The sequence below is a fragment of the Synchiropus splendidus genome, chromosome 4, assembly GCF_027744825.2.
Source record: "Synchiropus splendidus isolate RoL2022-P1 chromosome 4, RoL_Sspl_1.0, whole genome shotgun sequence".
In the NCBI taxonomy this organism is placed as follows: domain Eukaryota; kingdom Metazoa; phylum Chordata; class Actinopteri; order Syngnathiformes; family Callionymidae; genus Synchiropus; species Synchiropus splendidus.
The window spans coordinates 31,699,480-31,720,947 of record NC_071337.1 but is presented as its reverse complement, the minus strand read 5'-3'; the positions used below and the strand labels follow the sequence as shown (position 1 = coordinate 31,720,947).

The 21,468-nt window shown below is 41.6% G+C and overlaps 2 protein-coding genes across 2 annotated transcripts; both read right to left on the bottom strand.

The window, feature by feature from the left end:
• Positions 1–168: 168 nt before the first annotated feature.
• Positions 169–9,098, bottom strand: si:ch211-152p11.4 (uncharacterized). The gene is made up of 6 exons (XM_053864162.1): positions 8,702–9,098; positions 5,763–6,257; positions 3,896–3,945; positions 3,676–3,809; positions 1,972–2,138; positions 169–1,836 (listed from the first exon to the last, which is right to left on the bottom strand). The coding sequence occupies exons 1-6, from the start codon at positions 8,978–8,980 to the stop codon at positions 1,666–1,668; spliced, it is 1,296 nt and encodes a 431-aa protein (XP_053720137.1). The 5' UTR covers positions 8,981–9,098; the 3' UTR covers positions 169–1,665.
• A 698-nt stretch (positions 9,099–9,796) lies between these two features.
• c4h6orf136 (chromosome 4 C6orf136 homolog) lies at positions 9,797–21,013 on the bottom strand. The gene is made up of 7 exons (XM_053863859.1): positions 20,852–21,013; positions 19,966–20,139; positions 17,882–18,514; positions 14,174–14,262; positions 13,895–14,095; positions 12,681–12,750; positions 9,797–10,532 (listed from the first exon to the last, which is right to left on the bottom strand). The coding sequence occupies exons 2-7, from the start codon at positions 20,056–20,058 to the stop codon at positions 10,389–10,391; spliced, it is 1,230 nt and encodes a 409-aa protein (XP_053719834.1). The 5' UTR covers positions 20,059–20,139; positions 20,852–21,013; the 3' UTR covers positions 9,797–10,388.
• Positions 21,014–21,468: the final 455 nt, after the last annotated feature.

The window sequence follows — 21,468 nt, the reverse complement described above, 5'->3', positions numbered from 1 at the left end:
TACCGCCGTGTTTTAATTAGTGAGTGTAAGTGTGTGTATATATATGTGTATATGTATATATATGTGTATATATATATATATATATATATATTTATATATATATATATATATATATATATATGTGTGTGTGTGTAAATGTAAGCCTTTCAAATGCTGTGAGCAGAGGACGTGATGGAAGCAAGAGAAACATAATTCAGAAACAAGGCAACTCAGAATCATGCACCGAGTTAAGAATAGGTGGGAGCACAATATCTAAGACAGACCTCTCCAGGCTGGAGAATCTGGTGCAGAGGGTTGCCTCAGTTGGCAGTTTGAAGCTGGACCCTCTGTAGACAGTCTTCTGAGGGACAGGGGGAAGTAGTCTGAGTGACAATTTTATTTAGTTTTCAAATGTCCTATTTAGACTTTTTGCTTGACATTGATGATGGTGCATATTGGTTTTGTGTGCATGCGTGTTTTAAAACGGTGCCACTTGGGTCCGGGGTACCACGGGATGAGTAGTCTGTCGTACCTCTCGTAAGTTCCACACAGGAAATATGAATGACTTCTGAATGACGTTCTTAAAAATCAATGACCCCACTTTACTGATCTCATTGCCTGCATTGAAAGAATGTAAAATAATGTTGCACATTGAGGAAGATTTGTGCCCTCTAAAAGGTTTGGATCTGATCATAGATTGGATCATTTTTCAGATCACTAAGAAAAAAAACAAAGACAAGACAAATATAACTTAATAAAAAAAAACCACTACTGAAAATAAAACTCATTTAAATTATAGGCAAACAAAGCACAAAATAAGGCAGGACACATTCGTGAAACATGGTTGTGATCTTCCACTGAGCCTCTGCTGACAGTCAGATGTGTGGCTCTTGTGGAGGGGATGTGTCCCAGTTCTCCACTGGGTGTCGTGAGCGCTCATAGTTCCGCAGTTTTTCGTTGGCTTTTCAGTGGAAGGTGCTACAACTGGCAGAATTCATCGCCGATTGTCTTGCTGAAGCGAGTCGCCAACAGAACTTCATGACGTGGCTCAAGCACAGCATGAAGATAAATATGAATGAATGGGTGGCCATGGTCGGAGTATTCCACTGTCATACAGTACACTTATATAGCGTCCTCGTAGAAACAGCATAGGAGAACGGTGCACAAATGTTGTACTAGTTGTACAAATAGGCTACCCAGCAGGCCTGCCTTCTGCGACTGAGTACCAAAGGGGACTGAGCAGTGGAAGACAAGGGAGTTATACAGTAGGTAGTGGGCGGTGCCTACCTGGGCAGTGAGCCAACCAATCAAAGTCTCAGGCCGAGGCAGTGCCTCGATGTGGATTAACCACATCATGAAACAGTGGTTACATTCGCGAATAGATTTAACAACACGGCAATGGGACTGTAAACTCTTTGTGTAGGCGTGTCACCTCTGGTCGAAAAGGTCATCAAAGCTCAAACTTAAGTGTCAAAGTAGGAGGTGGAAAATGATAAATCATGTGATCCAGCTGTCATATACAATAAAACATGTTGGCTTATCTGGATCTTATGCTGCCAACTTCGCATCTTCATAGCATCTCATTAGTTACAACTGTAGAGTGGATGCTTGTGTGAGCTCAGGCCCCGAGACAACAACAGAAGACCATCCCAAGAGTCTGTGCCGGAAACCTGAAGATGACGGACTCTACTCAGCTTCTTTGAGCAGGGACTGATAGACGATGGACTGGAGGAATCGAGGGTAACAGTCCAGGTCCAGTAGTGAGTAGATGCGCTTCTGTGCATAGTTCAGAGAGGTGTGGGATGGTGCCTGCAGCAGCTGGATGGTGAGGTCCCGCGTCTTACTGTCCAAGTTCACCTGGGAAAGCAAAACAACTCAGTCAAACGCATTACATAGATGGATGCTCAATTTGTCTGATTTGACTATTATTCATTACGATGAATAATAATAATAATACTAGAAAATAAAGGACTGCAGATGAAAGAAAAGTACTTCTCGGGGGGATCCTGGCAGGATGTAGGTGGCACAGATGTCCTTGGCTCTTCGCTGCAGGCTGAATTTGTTTGATGAGTGTTTGTACTGCTCACAAGCCTGGTAGAACTGCAGGTTCTCCTCACTGAACTGGGAGCGGAGGAATGCTCCAAACACGGAAACACCCACTGAAGAGGACACGGTAAGAATCACATCAGCTATCTGGATCACAGTATGCAGGTCATTTGCAGACAGATTCGTAGATGAAGATTTTGGCACAGGCTCACTTCTTCGTCCGCACAGAAATGCTGAAAAACAAGGGTGTTCTTGCTTTGCGCTTGGTGCTGCCCATGCAGCAAGTCAAAGATCTGGCCACTATTTTGGTCATTTTACCTGCCCCTGTGATAGTTTGCCCACTCTGGAACCAAGGATGCTGAACAATAAAGAAATATGTTATATGGTTATATGAGGGCAGGGTATGTTCACTCGGAGTTTCAACTCCCAACATCCTGAAGCGTTTGAAACATCAGTCACAGACGCTTGAGTAACAACTTAAACCCAACTTTTTTTTTTACTGTTTCCAGCATGAGGTAGAACCATGATGTCATGTTTCTTCAGTGGCTGACAGGAATGTGGTTTAACTTTGTTGACCTACAATCATCTTGATAAGCTTATATCATTTGGTTCACGCCCTAGAAGCCTCTGCGTACAGGACCAAAATAGAACTCACGTCAAAAACTCTAGTATTTAAGGAATGCGGCTGCTTGTTTATCAGTTTTTTTTTTATCAGCATTTGAGTGACAGCACAGCGTTAACTGATGAAACACTTCTATCTTGTCTGAATATGCATCTTAGTTTCCTGACCACACAACCCCCTGAACTGGCTTGAAAAACTTTCTATGACGCAGAAGAGCTCCTGACCATTAGAAAATGCAAGTCCTTTGCATGATGTATTCCCTTCTAGACACAGGATCTACCGTAACGTTTCACCATACTCAAATAGTCAGTGCTGAAAGTACTGAAAAACATTATACTATACAACACTACACATCTTTTATGGTTGACAACCAGCATTATGTATTTCCTTGCAACACTACAGTTTCTGGGTCACTTTCATAGTTTTGACGTTTTGGACTATAGACAATGGTGTATGCAGTCTACAAGATGTTAGTTATGACCTACACTGCTCCTCAAAGATCAAAAGCTACCACAAAAGGGAACATTTGAATCCTTCACATTCCTCTTCATTTCAGATGTGGCTGTCACATCATTTTCTCCATTTAAAAATCTTCTTGAGTCATTTATTGGTGTTCATTAGAAGAATATGACGTGAATATCAAACTAAAGTAGTGGAAAACTGCAGTAGGAGAAGTCTCAGATCCATGTTCATGAGTCGAATAGTCCAGGAAGACATCATGGGTGTTGTATCAAGCTTTGAGAACACTTCTATGGTAATAAATGATGACCATTTCTGCTCATGTTAGGCTAGCAGGGGCCAACACAGATGGCCCGCCACTGCTGGGCAGGAACTTTGAGTGTCTATGAATCAATACAGTGTACAACACTGTGTACAATTTTCTTTCATTACTGCAGCACTTCTCACAGAAATTTGAGATGCATTGCACTTCCGCCATTTTACCGTTGTTTTAAACAGGATTCTGAATTCCAATCTCAGAAGTAAAAAGAAAATGCCTACAGTATATTGTCACAATAATACAAACTCACAGTGGCTATTCAGCAGAGCATCCAGTGACTCTGCCCATTTTTCCAGCTCTTCTCGACTGATCCTGCTCCCTTTGCTGTGGCCTACCATACTCCACTGGTGCATGAAGAGCAGACGAGACCTTCTCTCTGTTAGACTAGAAGAATGAATGAATCAGTTCTCATCAGGAGGTGCAGCTAAACCAATCCTCTTTGAGACAAAAGATCCTTCTGTTTGACTCACCTGTCTTTGTTTTCATAGCAAGACAGGTTGGAGTTGGAGGAATGGGGACTCTGAAAAACAAGACCACATTTTTAACACATCTTATATGCTAGAATACTTTCATCCACAATGCATCCCAAGAGGAAACAGTAGAGGCAAATCAAAAGGGAGCTGTTAACTGTTACCTAACAGGCATATCACATCATCAAATTCTGCCATCAGAAATCTAAAATGACAGTGCTGAACCAACAATGTGGAGGTGAAGTCACTCTGCAGTCGCAGTAGCGGGTTCACTCTCCACAGCATGGAGTGGAGACAGGACACATTCCTGGGGGCACCAATGCTGACGGTCCAAGTTGTGGAGGAGACACAGTCTCACCAGCTCTGTGATAATCCACAGATTCAGACAAATGTTGAGCTGGAGGAGTGTGTTGTTGAACACCGAGCTGAAATGCACAAACAGGATCCGAACAACTTTGTGAATGGCATCATCGTGGACCATGAGCAGACGGAGAATTTTCATATAGGTTCAACCAGGTTCAATGAGCTGACTGCTGCTGTGGAGGGCTTTTTCGGTGACCAAGATGATGCGTTAGCCGGTCAAGAATTAATGACTGGCAAACAAGGTGGAACAAATATGAGGAGGTGGATCAGGATTCGCTTCGCAAATATCATACTCTGTGTAAGGCTCAAAAGTTGTTGATATCCACTCCATGATGAAAACTACTGTGGTGGATAAAACGGGTCATAGTTCATGAGTGATTCCAGGTTAGGACTGCCAGGTAGGGACAGGACTGCGGACTGTCCCTACAGCTTCACCGAGGCAGGTCTCGGTTACCCACAGGGCGGTATAATGTGTATATATGTGTATCTGTATTTCTCTAATAAAGGAGAAGGATCTTGTTCAACTTATTGGGTAGGGGACAGATGTTTGCCCAGTGGATGTAATAACTTAGGAGCATGGTCATTTTCTTCTAAGTCAGGAGTGACTCTTGAGCAGTTTTATTTCCATGTCTTTCCCAGATTTGTTTTCTACTGCCATGCCGATGTGTATGCGTTATGTGTCGAGGCAGATGAGGTATGTAATGTCTATACTTTCATCATTTATAACATGCATAAACTGGAAGTGAGTCTGGGCTAATATGGACCACAGATCATGTCAACTTCATAGCACACAGTCATGTGATAAAACAAGACCACCAGTCTCCCCAACAAAACCACATGTGAGAAACAACTTGGGCTCAGCTACTGATTTGGTTGATAACCCAAGGATGTGCAGTAGGTGACTTGGACTTGACCTGCAACAGCTGCATGCAAATATGCCTGAAAAACAATTCACGAATTGCAACACACAACAACAAGGTTCCCCGTTTTGATAAGAGACACAAAAAGTGAACATGAGAATCCACAAGAACAACCACTGTAACAAACCTTTGCTGAGTCATTGGGCAGCCATGAGCGATATCATAAGAGAAGGGCTTCATGAACAACGTTTATGTCTGTATGAATTGTCTTTGTTCACATGCACAATTCTCCTCGCAGTTGTAATTAATAGTGATCATTTGAACACTGAAAGAAAAGATGAGTGGAAGAGTTTTGATATGTTTGTTTGAAAATAAATGCCGACTTCATTGGTGCTTGTTTCAGCTGACACCTGATAGGTGAAACTATGTGCGCTTGATAGGTCAGAACAAAAATCTGATCCACCCTGGCCCTGGAGGCCCAGCTCTACTCTATTGTGTATTGAAATGTGGCATTGCAGACAACACTTTACTCTTATATATATACTAATACATAGACATAACAATCCCAACACATATGTTGTATTATTTGGCTTGAGAGTTCTGTGCCTTCATAAGAAAACATAGTTTGGTTTCATCTCTCTCACCAGTCCAAAGAGGCTTTTGAGGTGCAGTTTAGCAGCAGTCAGCTTGAGTCTGTGATGGTGCTTCTGCTCAGGTTTGAAGGCCTCACAGGAGTCAGCCGACGGGGAGGTAGATGGCGGATCTTCTTTCTCCACACTGTCAGAGCTTCCTTGTGCAGCAGGGCTCAGCTGGCTGTCACTGTAGGCCCGAAAGCCTTCATTAATGACGCACACTGCCAAGTGGTTCCTGTCCACCTTCACTGAGAGGTTCTCTGCACTGGTGCTTTGTTCTCTATTCAGCTTTTTATTTTCCTTTTCATCGACAATTGGCTCCTGGATGAACGGTGGGCGTGGAAACTCACCATCCACAAAAGTGGATGATAAAGCTGCAGTCTTTCGATTCTCTTTGTTTGTAATCACACGCCTCCATGGAAGAAAGTCGATATCTAAGAGAGACCCCTCTGAGCTGAATCTACGCATGGCTGCTTTACAATGGGTGAAGTGATGGGTTGACGAATGCTGCAAGAATGAAAGAAGGGATTTTGTGTCAACTCACAATATCAAACCAGCAGTGGAAATGGCATTTTTACTATTTAGCTTATTATCCGTTCACACCCCACACACACACACACAGCCACACACACGTGCTTTATCCAAATGGCGTGAAGGGAAATAGATTTATAGCGTGATAACACTTGCACGTGTGTTTCAGAATGTTAAAGAACATGAGCAACATGACGTTTGCACGACTGATGTTGAATATATATTTTTGGTATCCTTGACATACTGTATATTGTGTATTGTCACGAATCAGTTGCCAACATATTGTATATTAAGCTAGATATTTAATTGCATTTCATTCATTCCATTTCCCTATGGTGGGTCTTATTTTCCTTCACATACTGTATGTTGAGACCTATTTCGAAATGTACTTTTTATTATTTATTTATGACACAATAACATTGCTCAAGTAACTTCCTACCTATCTCTTCTCTATTTTGGCAAGTCCACACATCCAGAGTTCACACTTTGTGAACATGTGGACTAGGGTGTACAAATACATTTTATTCCCATTCCATTGTACCACCACAGCACACCTCCACTAAGACAAACAATCTGACAGTGTTGCCACATTCTGGGCTTCTTCTCGAGAAATGTCCTGTGCTGTATAGTTTATTTTTCTTTATATTGATAGCAGTTTTTTGTGAATGACTTGGATATGCTTTCCTAGAAATATATTGTATTTTACTCAAAAGCTCAGAAGAAAAGTGGCTGCTGGAAAGAAAGCGGTGAAAGGCAACTTCAAGTAAGTGTTTTAAGATTAATGATTTTTGAGTGAAAGTTAAATCATAGTGTAACCACTATAAATGTATTTCAGGACAAGGAAGAGAGTCAAAGCCAAGAGGCATGACAAATGATGGCAGATAATGAACATGGAACAGGAAATTCTGCATGTAATCTGGTCTGACAAATGCCATAAACATGGTCATCATTCATGTGCTAATACATTGTTGTGACTTATTTTATAATATGAAAGCTGAATTGCCATTGTAGGAAACATACAAATAAAGAGTGAGCAAGTGAGACATGGGTGGGACTGGCCAAGTAATGTTTTACTAGTTTATTAACCATGTTGCAATCCTTGCGTGATCAAGAGAAGAGGAGAGTCCACTGATAGCAGAGATGGTCTGCTCTGAATAGTTCCTGTTGGGACAGAGTGCCGAGTGAGTAGCTCGACATCAACACAACGCTTGCGTAAATGTGACAGAGATGCTTTTGAGAGGTGACATTCTCAGGTTCGGTACCTATGAATAGCATTATTAAGTTCCCTTATTAAAAACAAATGGAAAAACTACGATATTGAACCAAATTCTCTAGGATTGGTTTGGTTTTTCTATTGTATTGAATGGTTTTGTATGTTGTGGAAATCTGACTTCCATACGAAAACCATTTGCAGGACGCACATATGTATGTGGGTTTTGAGACTGAATACTGAAATGTTTTACAGTGCCTTTACAAAGGCTACAGATGAATCAATGAGCAATGATAATATATATATATATATATATATATATATATATATATATATATATATATATATATATATATATATATATATATATATATATATATAAACATACAAAGTGAAGTTCATTTTAGATTAGAATAAGATGAAAGGCAAAAACTAGCCTGAAATCATATGTTCGCACACAAAACACACTCACAGAGACACGCATGCATGTTTGTTTTGCTATTTATGTGGGGACCTCTCATTGACACAATGCTGTCCCCAACCACTCACCCTGAGCTTAACCAGGACTCTGGACCAAACTTGTTCTCCATTATAATAAACTACCAAGTGTGGACAGACGAAAATGTCCTCACAAGAAGTTGGCTTGTCAAGTAGCGCAAAACATGCCCACACGCGCACGAGCACAAAAGCACGCGCGTGCATATGTATGTATGTATATAAAGGACCACGTTTTATAATGTTTGCAGTGTATCAGAGGTTTGAAATAAACATTCATTCATATTTTCTCCGCCAATTTATAGACATTGTTGCCAAAGTTGACTTTCTTGTTTTCGTTGCACACACCATGAGCCTTGCCACAGTCTGTAGTGAGTCTGGTTGGTTATCTCAGCTACTGTTTTCAACCTGAAACAGCTGTGGACGGTGGTGCTGTATGATAATGACTGACATTTAACAAATATCACCCTTTCCCCAAATTCCGACAGTACTAGATTAGGAATAAATGTTAAGAAATAAATGAGTAATTCACAGATTCACTTCAAAGACTCAATGTAACGTTTTCACCTCGGAAAACGAGAAGTCGTTTTACATAGAGAGTTTGAATACGACAACAAAATGGGACAAAAGCCGAAGTGACCAAGGTTAAACGTCAGCTTGACCAATCCCAACATCCTAAGACCACCTACACTTTATCAACAATTGACGTATGTACCTCTGTTGCGAAACTATTTCTGTAGCTCCAAGTGAGTTCGCTGAGGCGACATGTTGGGGTTTTCTCGGATCCGGTCGCCGCCCGACCTGCGTCAGTCAGGTGGTTGCTACTTCTGGTGCGGTTCCTCTTGGAAGCTTCCCTCGGCGAAATAACCTGGCATGCTGAGTTATAGTGCTGAGTGGGACGCGTTGGCACAAGCAGGAAGACCTTGAAAAGATCATCAAGTCTCCACGATAAAGCTTCCAAGTGAGTGACTGGACCTCCTCCTCTCCCACGCATGACTAGTGCCACACCTTCGTGTCAGTCTGAACTTGTCTCAGCCGCGCACGCGTCCACTCGTACACAGTAGAGTGAAACATTTACTCAAGAATCCGTCAACCATCGACTGGTATGAAGTGATTTCTGTTTCTCGGTGTTGCCTCAAGATGGAACAAGACTGGATCAGTAACCAACATCTTAATGAGCTCAATATAAATGCAGTTCTATGAAGACATGTACCACCCAAAACTGCATAACTGACAGTGTTTTGCCCCATGTCAAGGTTCTGATACAGTAACTGCAACCATCACAAAGTAAGTCACAAGTTGTCAGTTTGGATTCGTGAATGACTTCCTGATTTCCGGAATTATCATTAACTTGCGTGGTTTGCGCGGTGTTTGAATTTCGTGACAGAAGGTGGTACTGTCCTAAAGACCTACTGCACTGACGCTACAGCGTCCGACGGACGTTTCATAGTAATGTGCGCGGTTTTCAATAGCAGCTGTATGGCTTCAGTCACGTGACTGACCTCTCTGGAACTGCCCCTCCTTTGAAGAAAGCAGCGTTAACAATGCCAGCTTTTTCAGCAATGTCTCCATTCTCTTGTGACAATGGAGAGTCTCCATAGTTAACATATTAGGTTTAAAATATCACAGATTGAGCTGATATCAAAGATGGTCCAAGTGACCACCGAGATGGTTGCAAAACTGCCGCAGTCAGTCTTCTCTGTTCAGGTTTTCATGCCATTGTAGGAATCATATCCCGCTCAGACATATTTATCAAAAACATGCATAAATACTGATCATGTCAGGCAGGAAGATTTGGATTTGTATCTTTTAATTTTACACAGTCATCTATCACTGCCAGCAAAGATCAAGACCACGCTGTTGGAGCCTTCTTCCTCACCCCCCGAACACCCTGACAGGCAGAGCAGCCATCTCTTCAGTAGTAAATGAGCGGTGAGCAACCTAACTTCCTCTGACTGAAGTGACACACTGAGTTAGACTCAGTCTTGACTCGGACAACGCCAGCGAACACCAAGAGCACCTGGGCGTCTTGCCTGGATTTTATCTTGAGTGGGCTATGGACCTCTGTCCCAGCTTCACATCCAGGACTCTTCTACTGATTTCATCCGTGATATTTACTCCACATTGTTTTGGTGTACATTAATCACTTCTGATTCTTTATTCAGTGAAGAACATAACTAACATCGTACGAACTTTCGATGTTCAACGCTCTGAATTTCTCCCACTCCTCTGTGGAAGGCTTCAAGGTCAAAACAGTTGTTTTCACATGGAAAAATGTGTTCATATTCATTCTTTTAATGGAAGAACATGAACAATATAACCTTTCAAAGCTGTCAAAATTTTCACACCTCTATGATAAGACAGAATTTTCAAAAACGGCATGGTTCCTTAAATATTCATGATCAGTTTCTGGGCTGCTTGATGGAGGAGAGGAGCGGTGGCAGGAGGTTGAGTGCAGGGCGGTCATCGTGCATGCCCAGAGCCACTATGGCACTGGCCAGGATGGATGTGACTCTCGGCAACACGGGAGGCTGAGTAGGCATCACCTGGAGGAGAGAGCAAGCAACAGGGTGACTCCTACATTGCTGAACAAAGCTTTTATTCACCTTGTTAATACCAGCTGATTTTGGTTTTCAATTTTGGAATTGTGATTCACACAGCAAGGTACTTGTATCCACCAACAACATGTTACACAGAGTCAGTCAAGCTCAGAGCTGGATAGGCTCCTCAGCCTCCGAGTTGCAGCCACTGTTTCGTGACAAGTGATGGGTCAGCCACAATGCACGTGTATAACACACACAAAGGAGGTTGAGGGAAGGTAGAACTGGGCAGCCACCCGCAGCGGTTTCATGCCCCCAGCTGAGAGGCTACATGGAGGGAGTCTGGTGGATCTGAAACACTTAATAACTACATTAGTAACATTGACAGTAACTCCAGTAATGTTGGATTTATTCAGTGCCTATGAGAGGTTTCATTGGTCTCAGACTGCAAACAGCATCAGCTCATGATCAACCACATTTTAGTCAGTTGAGCATTTAATATTATGACCTAAACCTGTGTCATGTGTCAAGCTCACTTTGGTTTTACACAACTTCAGGGAGGACCAACTTTTCCTTGTACTGTAATATGGATTAGTATTTACTACATTTTTAAGTTGTCCGGCACATGTAACAATGTATATGTTCTTCGTCTGTGCAGCTGATCTGCAACTGCCAGATAACAATGACATGGCTACCCTGTTTATCTGGTCTCTCTCCTGAAAGCAGTCACTTCATAACAATAACAGCGGACTATTCAATAAGGATTGTCCTCGGCACAGTTGAACTGAGCCCTACACTGAGCTTTAACGTGCATACGTGTTTTTTATTTTGCTTTTGTCAACTTATAGTGCAATAGCAGTCTGATCTTGTCGTCAACTCCATTTATCATGACCCTCAACAAATGAAAAAGAACGACTTTTGGCTACAAACTCTACAAAAATCTGATATCAAAGTGCACAAATGCCCTATGCACCACCATGAACACCACAACATACAGCGATCGTTAATACAGCGGTAACAGTATGAAAAATTTGTCACACACTTAGCATTATTGTCATGGTATTGTGGCAATGCTGTCAAATGTTCAATCATTTGACAGCATTTTATTCAGTGAAAAACAACAATATGACAATGTATGATGTGGTTTGTGTCACTGTTGTGGATGAAGCAGCAGCTCCCCGCATCACTGGGATTGATGCTGCACGTCAACACATAGCCAGTGAGGTCATGTGTGCACTGATCATATCAATGTGTGTCACAGTCGGCAGGAGTCGATGACAAGTTCACATATTAATGGAACGATGGTTAAGAGCGATCGCTTTGTTGTGCTCATTTGTTCATGTTAATCGACAGATGCAGATGATTTAATGAGAAAAAACGCTGCGGCTCTGCTCAGAAGTGAACACAAATGCTGGCACCAGCTCAGGAAAGCGAAACCAACACCCAGCAGCAGACACTGAGACACTGTAGCAGACACTGCAGAAACCGGAGTCTTAAAGTAAGCACTTATTGACATATATTGGGTCCGTTTCAATGCATGCAACTGGAGTTCACTCTGCCCTGATCCGCCTGCGGACAGCCTGGCCTTTATTTAACCAGAATTAAACACAAACTACTATTTGTTGAATAGAGGCAGATTCTTTTGACAAACACAAAGGGATCTGCTCCATGTGCTCCATCTTCAGGCAATAAGATGCCACTGCGAGTTACTGGTAAAGTGTGATACTGAAACATGGTCATTTCTGATAACTACCAAACCATACTGGTAACTGTTGGTATGGGTTGAGAAGTTTTTTTATGAATTTGTGTTCCACTCACTTGCTCCATGAAAATTAAAAATGTTATTTTACAATCAAAGCCTTAAATGTAAATCCAATCACAAAACTTCAAGCCTGCTGAAGCATTGAAATTAACTAGTACAAGGAGCAACTGAGCATAAATGTCATAACACCAATACATGAGTGAATAAAATGCAGCTACATTTAGGTTAAAAACATCACTGGCGAGCTGATACATTGTCAACAAGAATCTTCTGCTCAGGAAAAAAATGGCATATAGAGGGGCAGAAATAATACATGAAATTTGTCATTATGCTAATAATGGATGTAAATGAGAAATGATGTGGTTGAAATGAACGTGAAAACAGCTGCTCACCTTTTCTACTTTGTGACAGTGGATGAGTCCATCTTGCCTCACATAAAATGTGGAAAAGGCATCATAGGAACTGTAAGACAACATTTTGAGCCACATTTAGTAGACTTTAGAAGAAGACATTTTAAACTTTCCCATCTATTGCTGGACAATGGTGTGTAACTCTTCAGCAGTCTTAATCCATCCAAAACCACAGTAAAACGTTTGATGAGACATATTCAAGCAAATTCTCAGACATGATGGAGGTCATTCTGCCCATGAAATGCAAGCTGTCCTCAACCATTCTGAGCAATGGATCACTGTGATATCTCCAACAAAATGTTAACTCTCAAAACATAGAAATGCATAACGCTGGCCCTTTAAATCTCAGCTCTTCCATCCAAATCATCTGACTCATTGCAGTGGTTATCCAGAGTGGTCTACATACATTTGGGGGGATTTTGTTTTGCTCTTGGTTAAGGTCAGACATGTTTGGGATGTTACATGTGACTTTTCAAAATCATGTGAAACGAAGTGAATAAACAGCAGGTGGACAATAAGGAGGACAATAGTTCATGCATGATTGGTGGAAAAAAAGTTTCATTAATTGAATTGGAAATTGTTGACATTAATGAATGAATCCGGTCTCTGTAATGTTGATAATTGATTCGCAATTAAAAGCCATGCTTGGGCAAATTTCCCACAGTGCCTTGTGTCACGACACCTCTGAGTCGTCCACAATGGCTTCAGGTAATGACGGATGTTAAAAATTGTCCATAGAACAGTCGTTTTGCAGGAAAGCAGCTACATAGACACCGAACGTGTCTCTGCTAAATGTGGTATAGGGCCAGGGGCTTGTCGCAATACAGTGGCGTCCTTGATAGCTTGCTTGATAGCCTGAATTAACCAATTAACCATTCATTCGAATTTTTCTTTGATATGACACATTCTGAACTTAACACTAATAAAATGATTCCTTTGTTGTCTGGGCTGAGTCAGTCAATTACCCATCTGCTTTGAATATTTTTTAAATTTGTTTTTCAATTTGGATACATTTGGAAAAAACATTTTCAGGATATCACCCAAAAATGACACCCTCTAATTACTTTCTGATAGAAAAATAGGTTATATACAAGGCTACAGGTAGAAGGAAATATAGGTTGAACCACCTAAATAGGAAATAATATAAATAGGATGGAATATGTGGCGTAGTCATCTTTGGTTTAGAGGCTGTTTACCGATACAGTTGAGATTTATCTCTTCGATAGAAGCGCAGCATCAGTGTGTGGAATGGAAGACCCCTGATCCTCCACCGAGCCTTGATGGACCTGTCCTCCATGTGCTTGGTCAGCTTCAGTACCTCCACTTTAACATTAGCGAAGTAAATCAAACACAGAAGGCGCCACAGGGTGAGGGTAAGCTGGTAAGCCACACGACCTCTACAACCAGAAAAGACAATACAGAATCAGGTCATGAGGATGGACCTGCAACCATGGAAATTATTTCAAAGAACTTACTTTGTTTTGGTGTTTAGGAGTCCATTGATGAATTCCATATCATTGGTGTACATGCTGTAGTCATGGCTTTTGATGAAGAAATTACAAAGCTGAAAAGACAAATGATTTTGCCACATCACCATGACATTCACACAATAGTGATGAGAGGAGGAAAGGTGTTCTGGTAGTGACTTTTACAAGCAAGGGAGATAGACAGAACTGACCCAACAATAGAGGAATCCATTCAATGAGTTAGGCCATGAAAATGTAGACACAACACTTCAAGCAAAGACGAGGACTTCAGTGAGCATCTGGTGGTTTCACACAGAGAGCAACACAGACCCGTTTTTCCTGATAAAGAAGTACAGAGAGGCAGAGCGAACTGGCCTAGGCCAGGTTAATTGGTCTGTCATCAGCCTGAATGGGGGCAGGAATTGCGGAATTGGCCAATAAAAAAAAGAACCTAGTAATTATCAGAGGAATTTGACATAATGTGGCTGATAAACTGTATTTTTTTGTGGAAGAGGGACCTGTTTTGTTAGGAAAAAATAATTGTGTTTTTTACAGAGAGCACTTTCAGCGAGAGAGTTCGACCTTCTGTTTACACAGAGTCGGGGGCTGTTTCGTGTAGGTCCTTGATATTTGCAGATCATCCAATTCAGTTCTTTACCAAGTTTATTATTGGAGTCATCTGTACTGAAATGAATTAAATACTTAACAAAACTAACGGGGAAAGTTAATTTTATTTCACTTTTAATTATTTTTTTGGTGGCCAGTGATGGAAAGAATGTAACACAGAGTCCTGGGTCAGAAAGAGTTGCACTGTTTTGGTGGTTCAGGAGAAAGGTTATGACTGAGTATGTAGGGAAAACGTGGTACTGTATGAGGAAGTCAGAAGCATCAGAGAAATTAGGCAAGTCAGACTCAGATGGCTGGGACACATCAAGAATAGAGACAGATGGTGAGGTAAAATGATAAGATGAGGAAGACAATCAAATAGTTGTTCAAGTTCACAGGAGGACTGGAGAAAGAAATTGGAGAAAAAGGGAGATGTGGAGGAAGTGGTGGAGGAGGATGAGAATAAGGAGAAGAAGAAGAATTAATTGCAAGTCAAATCTTGTGGCTTGTCCTCGTCTTCAGCCACAGCCGATATATTCACTACCACCTTGTTGAGATAAAGTCATGTGCGATGCTCACAAATAGAACTGATGGAACTAAAAAGCAGAACTCACTAGTGCAGCACAGGGCAGATGTAAAAAAAAAACATCGCTGACCGTGAGATCCATCTTTCTCAAAACTATTTCTGACACTACACATCCTGACCCAGTAGTCACTAGTTACTGTTTTAATTTGTTATTGTTATTCATTTGTTTTAACTGTTTTATCATAATTTCTTATTTAGCATGTACATTTTTGGGGGGCGGTATTAGACAAATAACATTTAACAAATGATAATAATCTTTACTCAATTCACAAAATGATTTGTTCCTGTTTCAGAATTGAGAGGAAAAAAAGGGATACTTCACTTTGTCGCAGATGCTTTTATAGTGCTTTTACGGTATATATAGTTTTTATCCTACCACTTCAGATTTTTTTGCTGCCAGTTTAATGTTTAATGGTATATTTAATGCACCATAGAGCAAATGAAGCACTCAGTCATACCAACTGCATGGAGAATCTCAAAGCTTCATCACACCATCATTACACATGATGCAGGCATTGTTCAGACACAACAAAGTGAGATAGTATGCAGTGTTTTCACACTAGCCTTACATTATGATGGAATACTACAAAACTGTGGAACAACACCATGACATGGCTCCTCAAACTACTGTGAAGCACCACATGATATGAGAAGAGTTTGGAAGGGCCTGAAGACCAAGTCTGGCTTCAAAGAGAACATGTGGAGTGGCAAATGACTTGAACATCTTCTTACATCGGTTTGACCAGTTGCCTGACTACCCCAATAACTACGGGTCCAGACAGCATCAGTTCCAGGCTTCTGAAATCCAGTGCGAACCAACTGTGTGGAATTGTCCTGCACATATTCAACCTGACCTTGAGGTTGGGCATCGTCCCAGAGCTGTGGAAAACATCCTGCCTTGTTCCGGTGCAAAAGACCCCCCCACCCTAAACCACTACAGGCCTGAGGCGCTGACATCTCATCCGATGAAGACTCTGGAGAGAGTCATCCTCGCACACCTGTTCCCACAGGTGAGCTCCTCGATGGACCCGCTCCCTTACTCCTACCAACCTGGCATCGGTGTGAAGGACGCCATCATCTACCTCCTCCACACATCCCTCTCTCACCTTGAGAAGGCTGGGAGCACTGAGAGGATTATGTTTTTTAATTTCACCATTTTGCCCACTTTGCTGGGGGACAAGCTGAATCGTGCTTGTTGTGGACCACCACTTCACTAGCTGGATATTGGACTACCTGACCAATAGACCCCAGTATGTGAGTACTGGGATCGTGTGTTGGATACATTGCTTTGCTGCACGGGAGCATCTCAGGTGCTTTTCTGATGACTCTGCAATCGTCTGTCTCACTAAGGACAGAGATGACAGATAGTACATGGAGCTGATGCAGGACCTCGGAGGTCCATCAACAGCACTGTTGAACATCCTGGCTAGTGATATAGAGAGGGTGGCATCATACAAGTACCTGGGTGTTCACCTGAACAACAAACTGGACTGGACTAAAAACATGGATGCTCTTTTAAAATTTAAAAAAAAAAAAAAGCTGGCTGTTCCTGCTCAGGAGGCTGAGGGATGCAGGGAACGCTCCTGAGGACCTTCTATGATGCCTTCAGATGACTTCATCTGTGGTGGCATTAGCCATTTTCTATGGAGCCGTCTGCTAGGCTGGGGGTATCTCAGATAGAGACAGGAAGTGGCTGGACAGACTGGTTAAGAGGTTTTGGGCGGCCTTCTTGACTCTGTAGGAGGTGGGAGACAGAAGCGCTGAAGCCAAGCTGTCATCCATGATGGCAAACTAGACCTCCTGCAGGTCACCTTGACAGAACTGGACAGCACCTTCAGTGGCAGGCTCATTCACCCTCGCTGCACGCAATTTCTTTATTTATTGACACTAGCTGCTGTCAAGTTGCCTGGTGTCGTTGTTCATTGTCAAACATTTACTAATACAATTTTGTTTGATTATGCAATGTGGTGCATGTTTGTATTCAATTTATACTGGTGCTTTGAGTACATTTTGATATAGTGTGTATATATATATATATATATATATATATATATATAGTGTGTGTGTGTGTCTTTATTGTCTTGATGTTGCTCCCGGTTGTACGTCTCCTCTCTTCCACCAGACACAATTTCCTATATAATTCAAAGTAATGTGAATTTTACTTTTGTCTGAAATGGACATCACACAACAGAGAAACTGACACTTCAAGTAACTTCATTTCACAGTGAAGTGGAGAGGAGGCAGAGGGACTTCTGTGTCAGATATTAGAGAACAACCTACAATTTCCTAAATTTCAAGGTCACTGCTTAATCCTATTTGAAATTATTGCCGGTCCCCACAGGTCCAAACCTCAAATTGAGGATGAAGACTTCAAAATAACGAGGTGATTATAATTGGGTTTCAGTTTGGTGAGGGTGAGGGTGAGAGGGTGGGGATAGCATTATGGCAATGACAAACCACACAATGTCCCCACACGGATTGCAATACAAACATGTGTATGAGTGTAGATGTGTGTGCGAGCTTACTTCCATCTGCAACCTTTCATACATCACAGCCAGTTTCTCCTCGTCTTCACTGTGTCCTGTATTCGACTCCTCAAAAACTTGATTGCACAGAAATGTAAGATGCTCTTTTTCAATTCCAGTATCCAAACGAGACTTCTCTGCGGCCACAGCAAACTGCTCGGTGACAGGACAGTGGAAGCAGTAAAAGAGGGAGCCATGGATAAACGGCGCAGGGCACCGCTCGGCTTCAAACAGACTTCTGAAGCAACCGTGTTCTCGTTCTGGACTGTTGTCACTATGGATGCTGATGTCGTCCACTCTGCTACCTTCCACTGTGGACAGGGGGAAGGAGAACTCCAAAGATCTCTGTGTCCCAAAGGGCAGAGGACTAAGAGGCCTCGAGTGATCAAACAGGGGGATCTCCAGCAGGGTGGGGGGGCCACTGGACTCTGCCTGTCGCACCAGCACAAACAAGTCAGGCGACTCACACTCTTCATCCTGGTCGGTACTGGTCTGTGGTTGACTGGCATGGTGGAAGGGGTAGGACAGGATTGACTGCTTAGTCTGCTTGTATCTCAGGCTGTTGGGGGGAGCCAGAGCCCAAGATGCACTGCTCACACTGCGAATAGAACTGGTCCATTGCAGGTCAAAAGCCTGAAAAAGACAGAAGACTTTTGAATTTGATTCAAATGCCAATGACAAAGCACCAAAGGCTTACAATTGGCAGTTAAAATGAACAAGCTTGATGTTTCCCAATATTATTAGCAGAGAACCCGAAGGATTTTTTTTAAACAGCGGGGGAGTCCCCAAATCAGATCTACTGTGGAATGTAGCCAATGAAGGGGCAATCGGCAAAATAACAGCAAAAAAGGAAGCAATGTTGGGAGTTTTGAAATCCACTGAATTGAACAATAGATAATAAATACGCAAACTTTCAATCATAAGAAATAAATCTCACTCCTATCTCACAATCTGAGCCGTCCTCACGTGGTCACTAAATGACAGGAACACACCCACTCCTTCAGCAGTGGGTGTGTTCCTGTCATTTAGTTATTACCTCCACCTAGGAGGTAATTCTTTCATAGGATTGTCTTTGTTTGTTGTTCTGTCTGTGCTCAAAATTACTTGAAAAGTGAAAGGCGGATTTGAATGAAAGTTTCCTGGAAAAGTCTGAAATGGGACTAGGAACAAATGATTCAGTTTTGTGCGTGATCCAGACTACCGTCTAAATCCGGGATTTTTTTTTTAACTTAAAACATGCTTGCTACCGACAGGGAGTGCTGACATAGCTCATTTGGCTAGAATGAAGGGTGGAGCAGTCACATAGGGTCACTAAATATTAGTTTCATTTTCAGGTATGAGCCGATTAAATAACTGCTGGGTGCAGGTTTGCTCTGTCTTGAGTGCTTTTCTAGTTATTAGTGTTTGTTTTGGGATTGCTCTGTTGAAAACATGCCTTAAAGCCCCCAAAGTCATGTCCACTACCACATTACATGTTGTTGATGTGATGTTTCCACTTTGTTTGATCACATGTGACTACACAAGATCTGGCTCAGAGGACACAGTCCTCAATCATCACCACATAACCAAGATCAGATTTTTCTCTTGCCAAAATGGTAGGTACCATTCTTAAGTTCCAAGCAATCTTTGAATTAATTAATTCTGTTAATGAACAACATTAGGAGTCGCCTGTAAAAGTGGCAGCCAGTTCGGCAGCACCTGCTCAGCGTCATCCACAGCAACGTCAGCGACCACAGCCAGATGGTGGGCGAGCTAACAGTGCTAGTTCCATTGTTCCTTCCATGCTCATTATAAGGTTGGACAGTGGTGATTTCTGACTGGACTCACCGTTCATTGTTGGGCATTTGTTTTATTTTATTTCTTATTTTTACGTATTTATTTATTTTATTTAGTATAGTTCATTTTTGTTATTATATTTCTGTTTCCAGGGTTTTCTTTGTTTCTATGGTGATGATAGATGTTCATTTGCCAACGTCTTTAATGTTCAATGTTCGTCTTTAATGTTTGAATTCTGGCGTAACAACTCAAGACTTTTCATAAACAATAAACTGAGAGGAAATTACAAGTTTAAATTATTATTTTACCTGACCAAGAGTGTATGATGTGATGTGCTGCCTTCTGCCATGGCCTCGAATCCAACTGACCCAGAAGGCCGCACTTCCCCTGCTCACAGCCATTCACAACAGGGGCCGGGGTCAACCCCAGTCACCAGTTGACCATCACCCTGTTCAGCACCGTGATGCCACAAATGGAATCGTCTGAGAACCATGTGAAGAGTAAATAAGTCATTAAATAAACAATATCAACAATAATGAGCAAACACTGGATTTACCTAGTTTACTTTCTCATAGGATTTAATACATTGATTCTCTCTCCAGTAAGCAAGGATGGAACAAAAACAGCGTTTCTCTGACAGCAAATGTGATTCCAGATGTTTGGTGACTGTTAGCAGCACGTGACTCGGTAATTCAAACGAAAATCAAAATAAGTTGAATGTAGGTTGAACAAAGCAAAAGGCACAAGCTAATCTTTACTAGTGTGACCTTCCCAACAATATACCATTACTTTTGCCACACTTTGATCATAGTCGTGACCGCAGTGCCGAGTAAACTGCTAAGTCATGGCGACAACCTACATAGTAGTAAACATAGTAGGATTATTTCATAACATCTCTATGAAATAATCCTACAATGATGTCCTTGTGATTATGATTAGCTTGGCGTCATTTAACTCCATAAGAAATCGCATGCTAATATGAAACGTTTCAACCAGACATTCATTGAAATGTCAACTACCTCTCATTAACCATTGATGACATGGAGTGTGTTCGGTTGTTTTGTACTGTTGAATAATCATTACTTTACACACTATCAGTCTGTGCTGCTGTGTAGCCTTTAGCAACATGCTAGACTAATGGGTTAGCTTGAAGTGAGCTAGCCACCGGCTTGGCAACGGTCCCTGTCACCTTACCTTTTGTTTAAAATGAAGAATGCATCAACCGACGTTAGGTATCAGCAGCTGTCGGCTGGGGTTATGGTTGTCAAGTGAGGCAAAAGACAGACAACGTGTTACTTAAGGAACTCTCAGTAATGTCATCCCGGACGGTCTTTGCCCTTGCGTACGCCTGCAGAGTTGCTGCTGCAGTGCGTTCAAGGACTGTATGACATATACATATGACACTTCGAGACGTATACAGTGCGAAGATGAAAACATTTTTTTTTCATTCATTGCATTTTTCAACCTATAAATAAAAAAGGCTAAATAATTGCAGTTTTATCAAAGACTATTAAATATTTATCACATGAAGGTTTTGTTCCTCAACATTGTTTTAAGTTTGAATTTGTATATTACATTCTATGTGGTCTTCATTTTAGACTCATTAAGGATCCAAAGTTCCTAAAAAGAAGTTCCCTTTGAGACTGTCAAAATCCTTTAAAAATATTTTTATTGTGGTCTAAATGCATTAAAAAAAATTCATGGTCAACGCTTAGGATTTTTCAACACATTATATAAAAGTCAGGGAGGAGCAGTGAATGTTTAAACATATTAATAGAAAATATTGATGGACGCTTGAGCTTAAAAATACA

Bases quoted from the DNA above. Each gene is read 5' to 3' on its own strand.
- si:ch211-152p11.4 (XM_053864162.1), bottom strand. From the start codon at position 8,980: ATGCGTGGGAGAGGAGGAGGTCCAGTCACTCACTTGGAAGCTTTATCG. The intron at 3,946-5,762 runs GTGAGAGAGATG...CTTGTTTTTCAG, and splicing joins TCAAAAGCCTCTTTGGACTG to AGTCCCCATTCCTCCAACTC. The intron at 2,139-3,675 runs GTGAGTTTGTAT...TGTCCTCTTCAG, and splicing joins TGCTCTGCTGAATAGCCACT to TGGGTGTTTCCGTGTTTGGA.
- c4h6orf136 (XM_053863859.1), bottom strand. From the start codon at position 20,058: ATGGCTGTGAGCAGGGGAAGTGCGGCCTTCTGGGTCAGTTGGATTCGA. The intron at 14,263-17,881 runs GTAAGCTCGCAC...TTGTCTTTTCAG, and splicing joins ATGAAAGGTTGCAGATGGAA to CTTTGTAATTTCTTCATCAA. The intron at 12,751-13,894 runs GTAAACAGCCTC...GTTGTCTTACAG, and splicing joins GATAAATCTCAACTGTATCG to TTCCTATGATGCCTTTTCCA.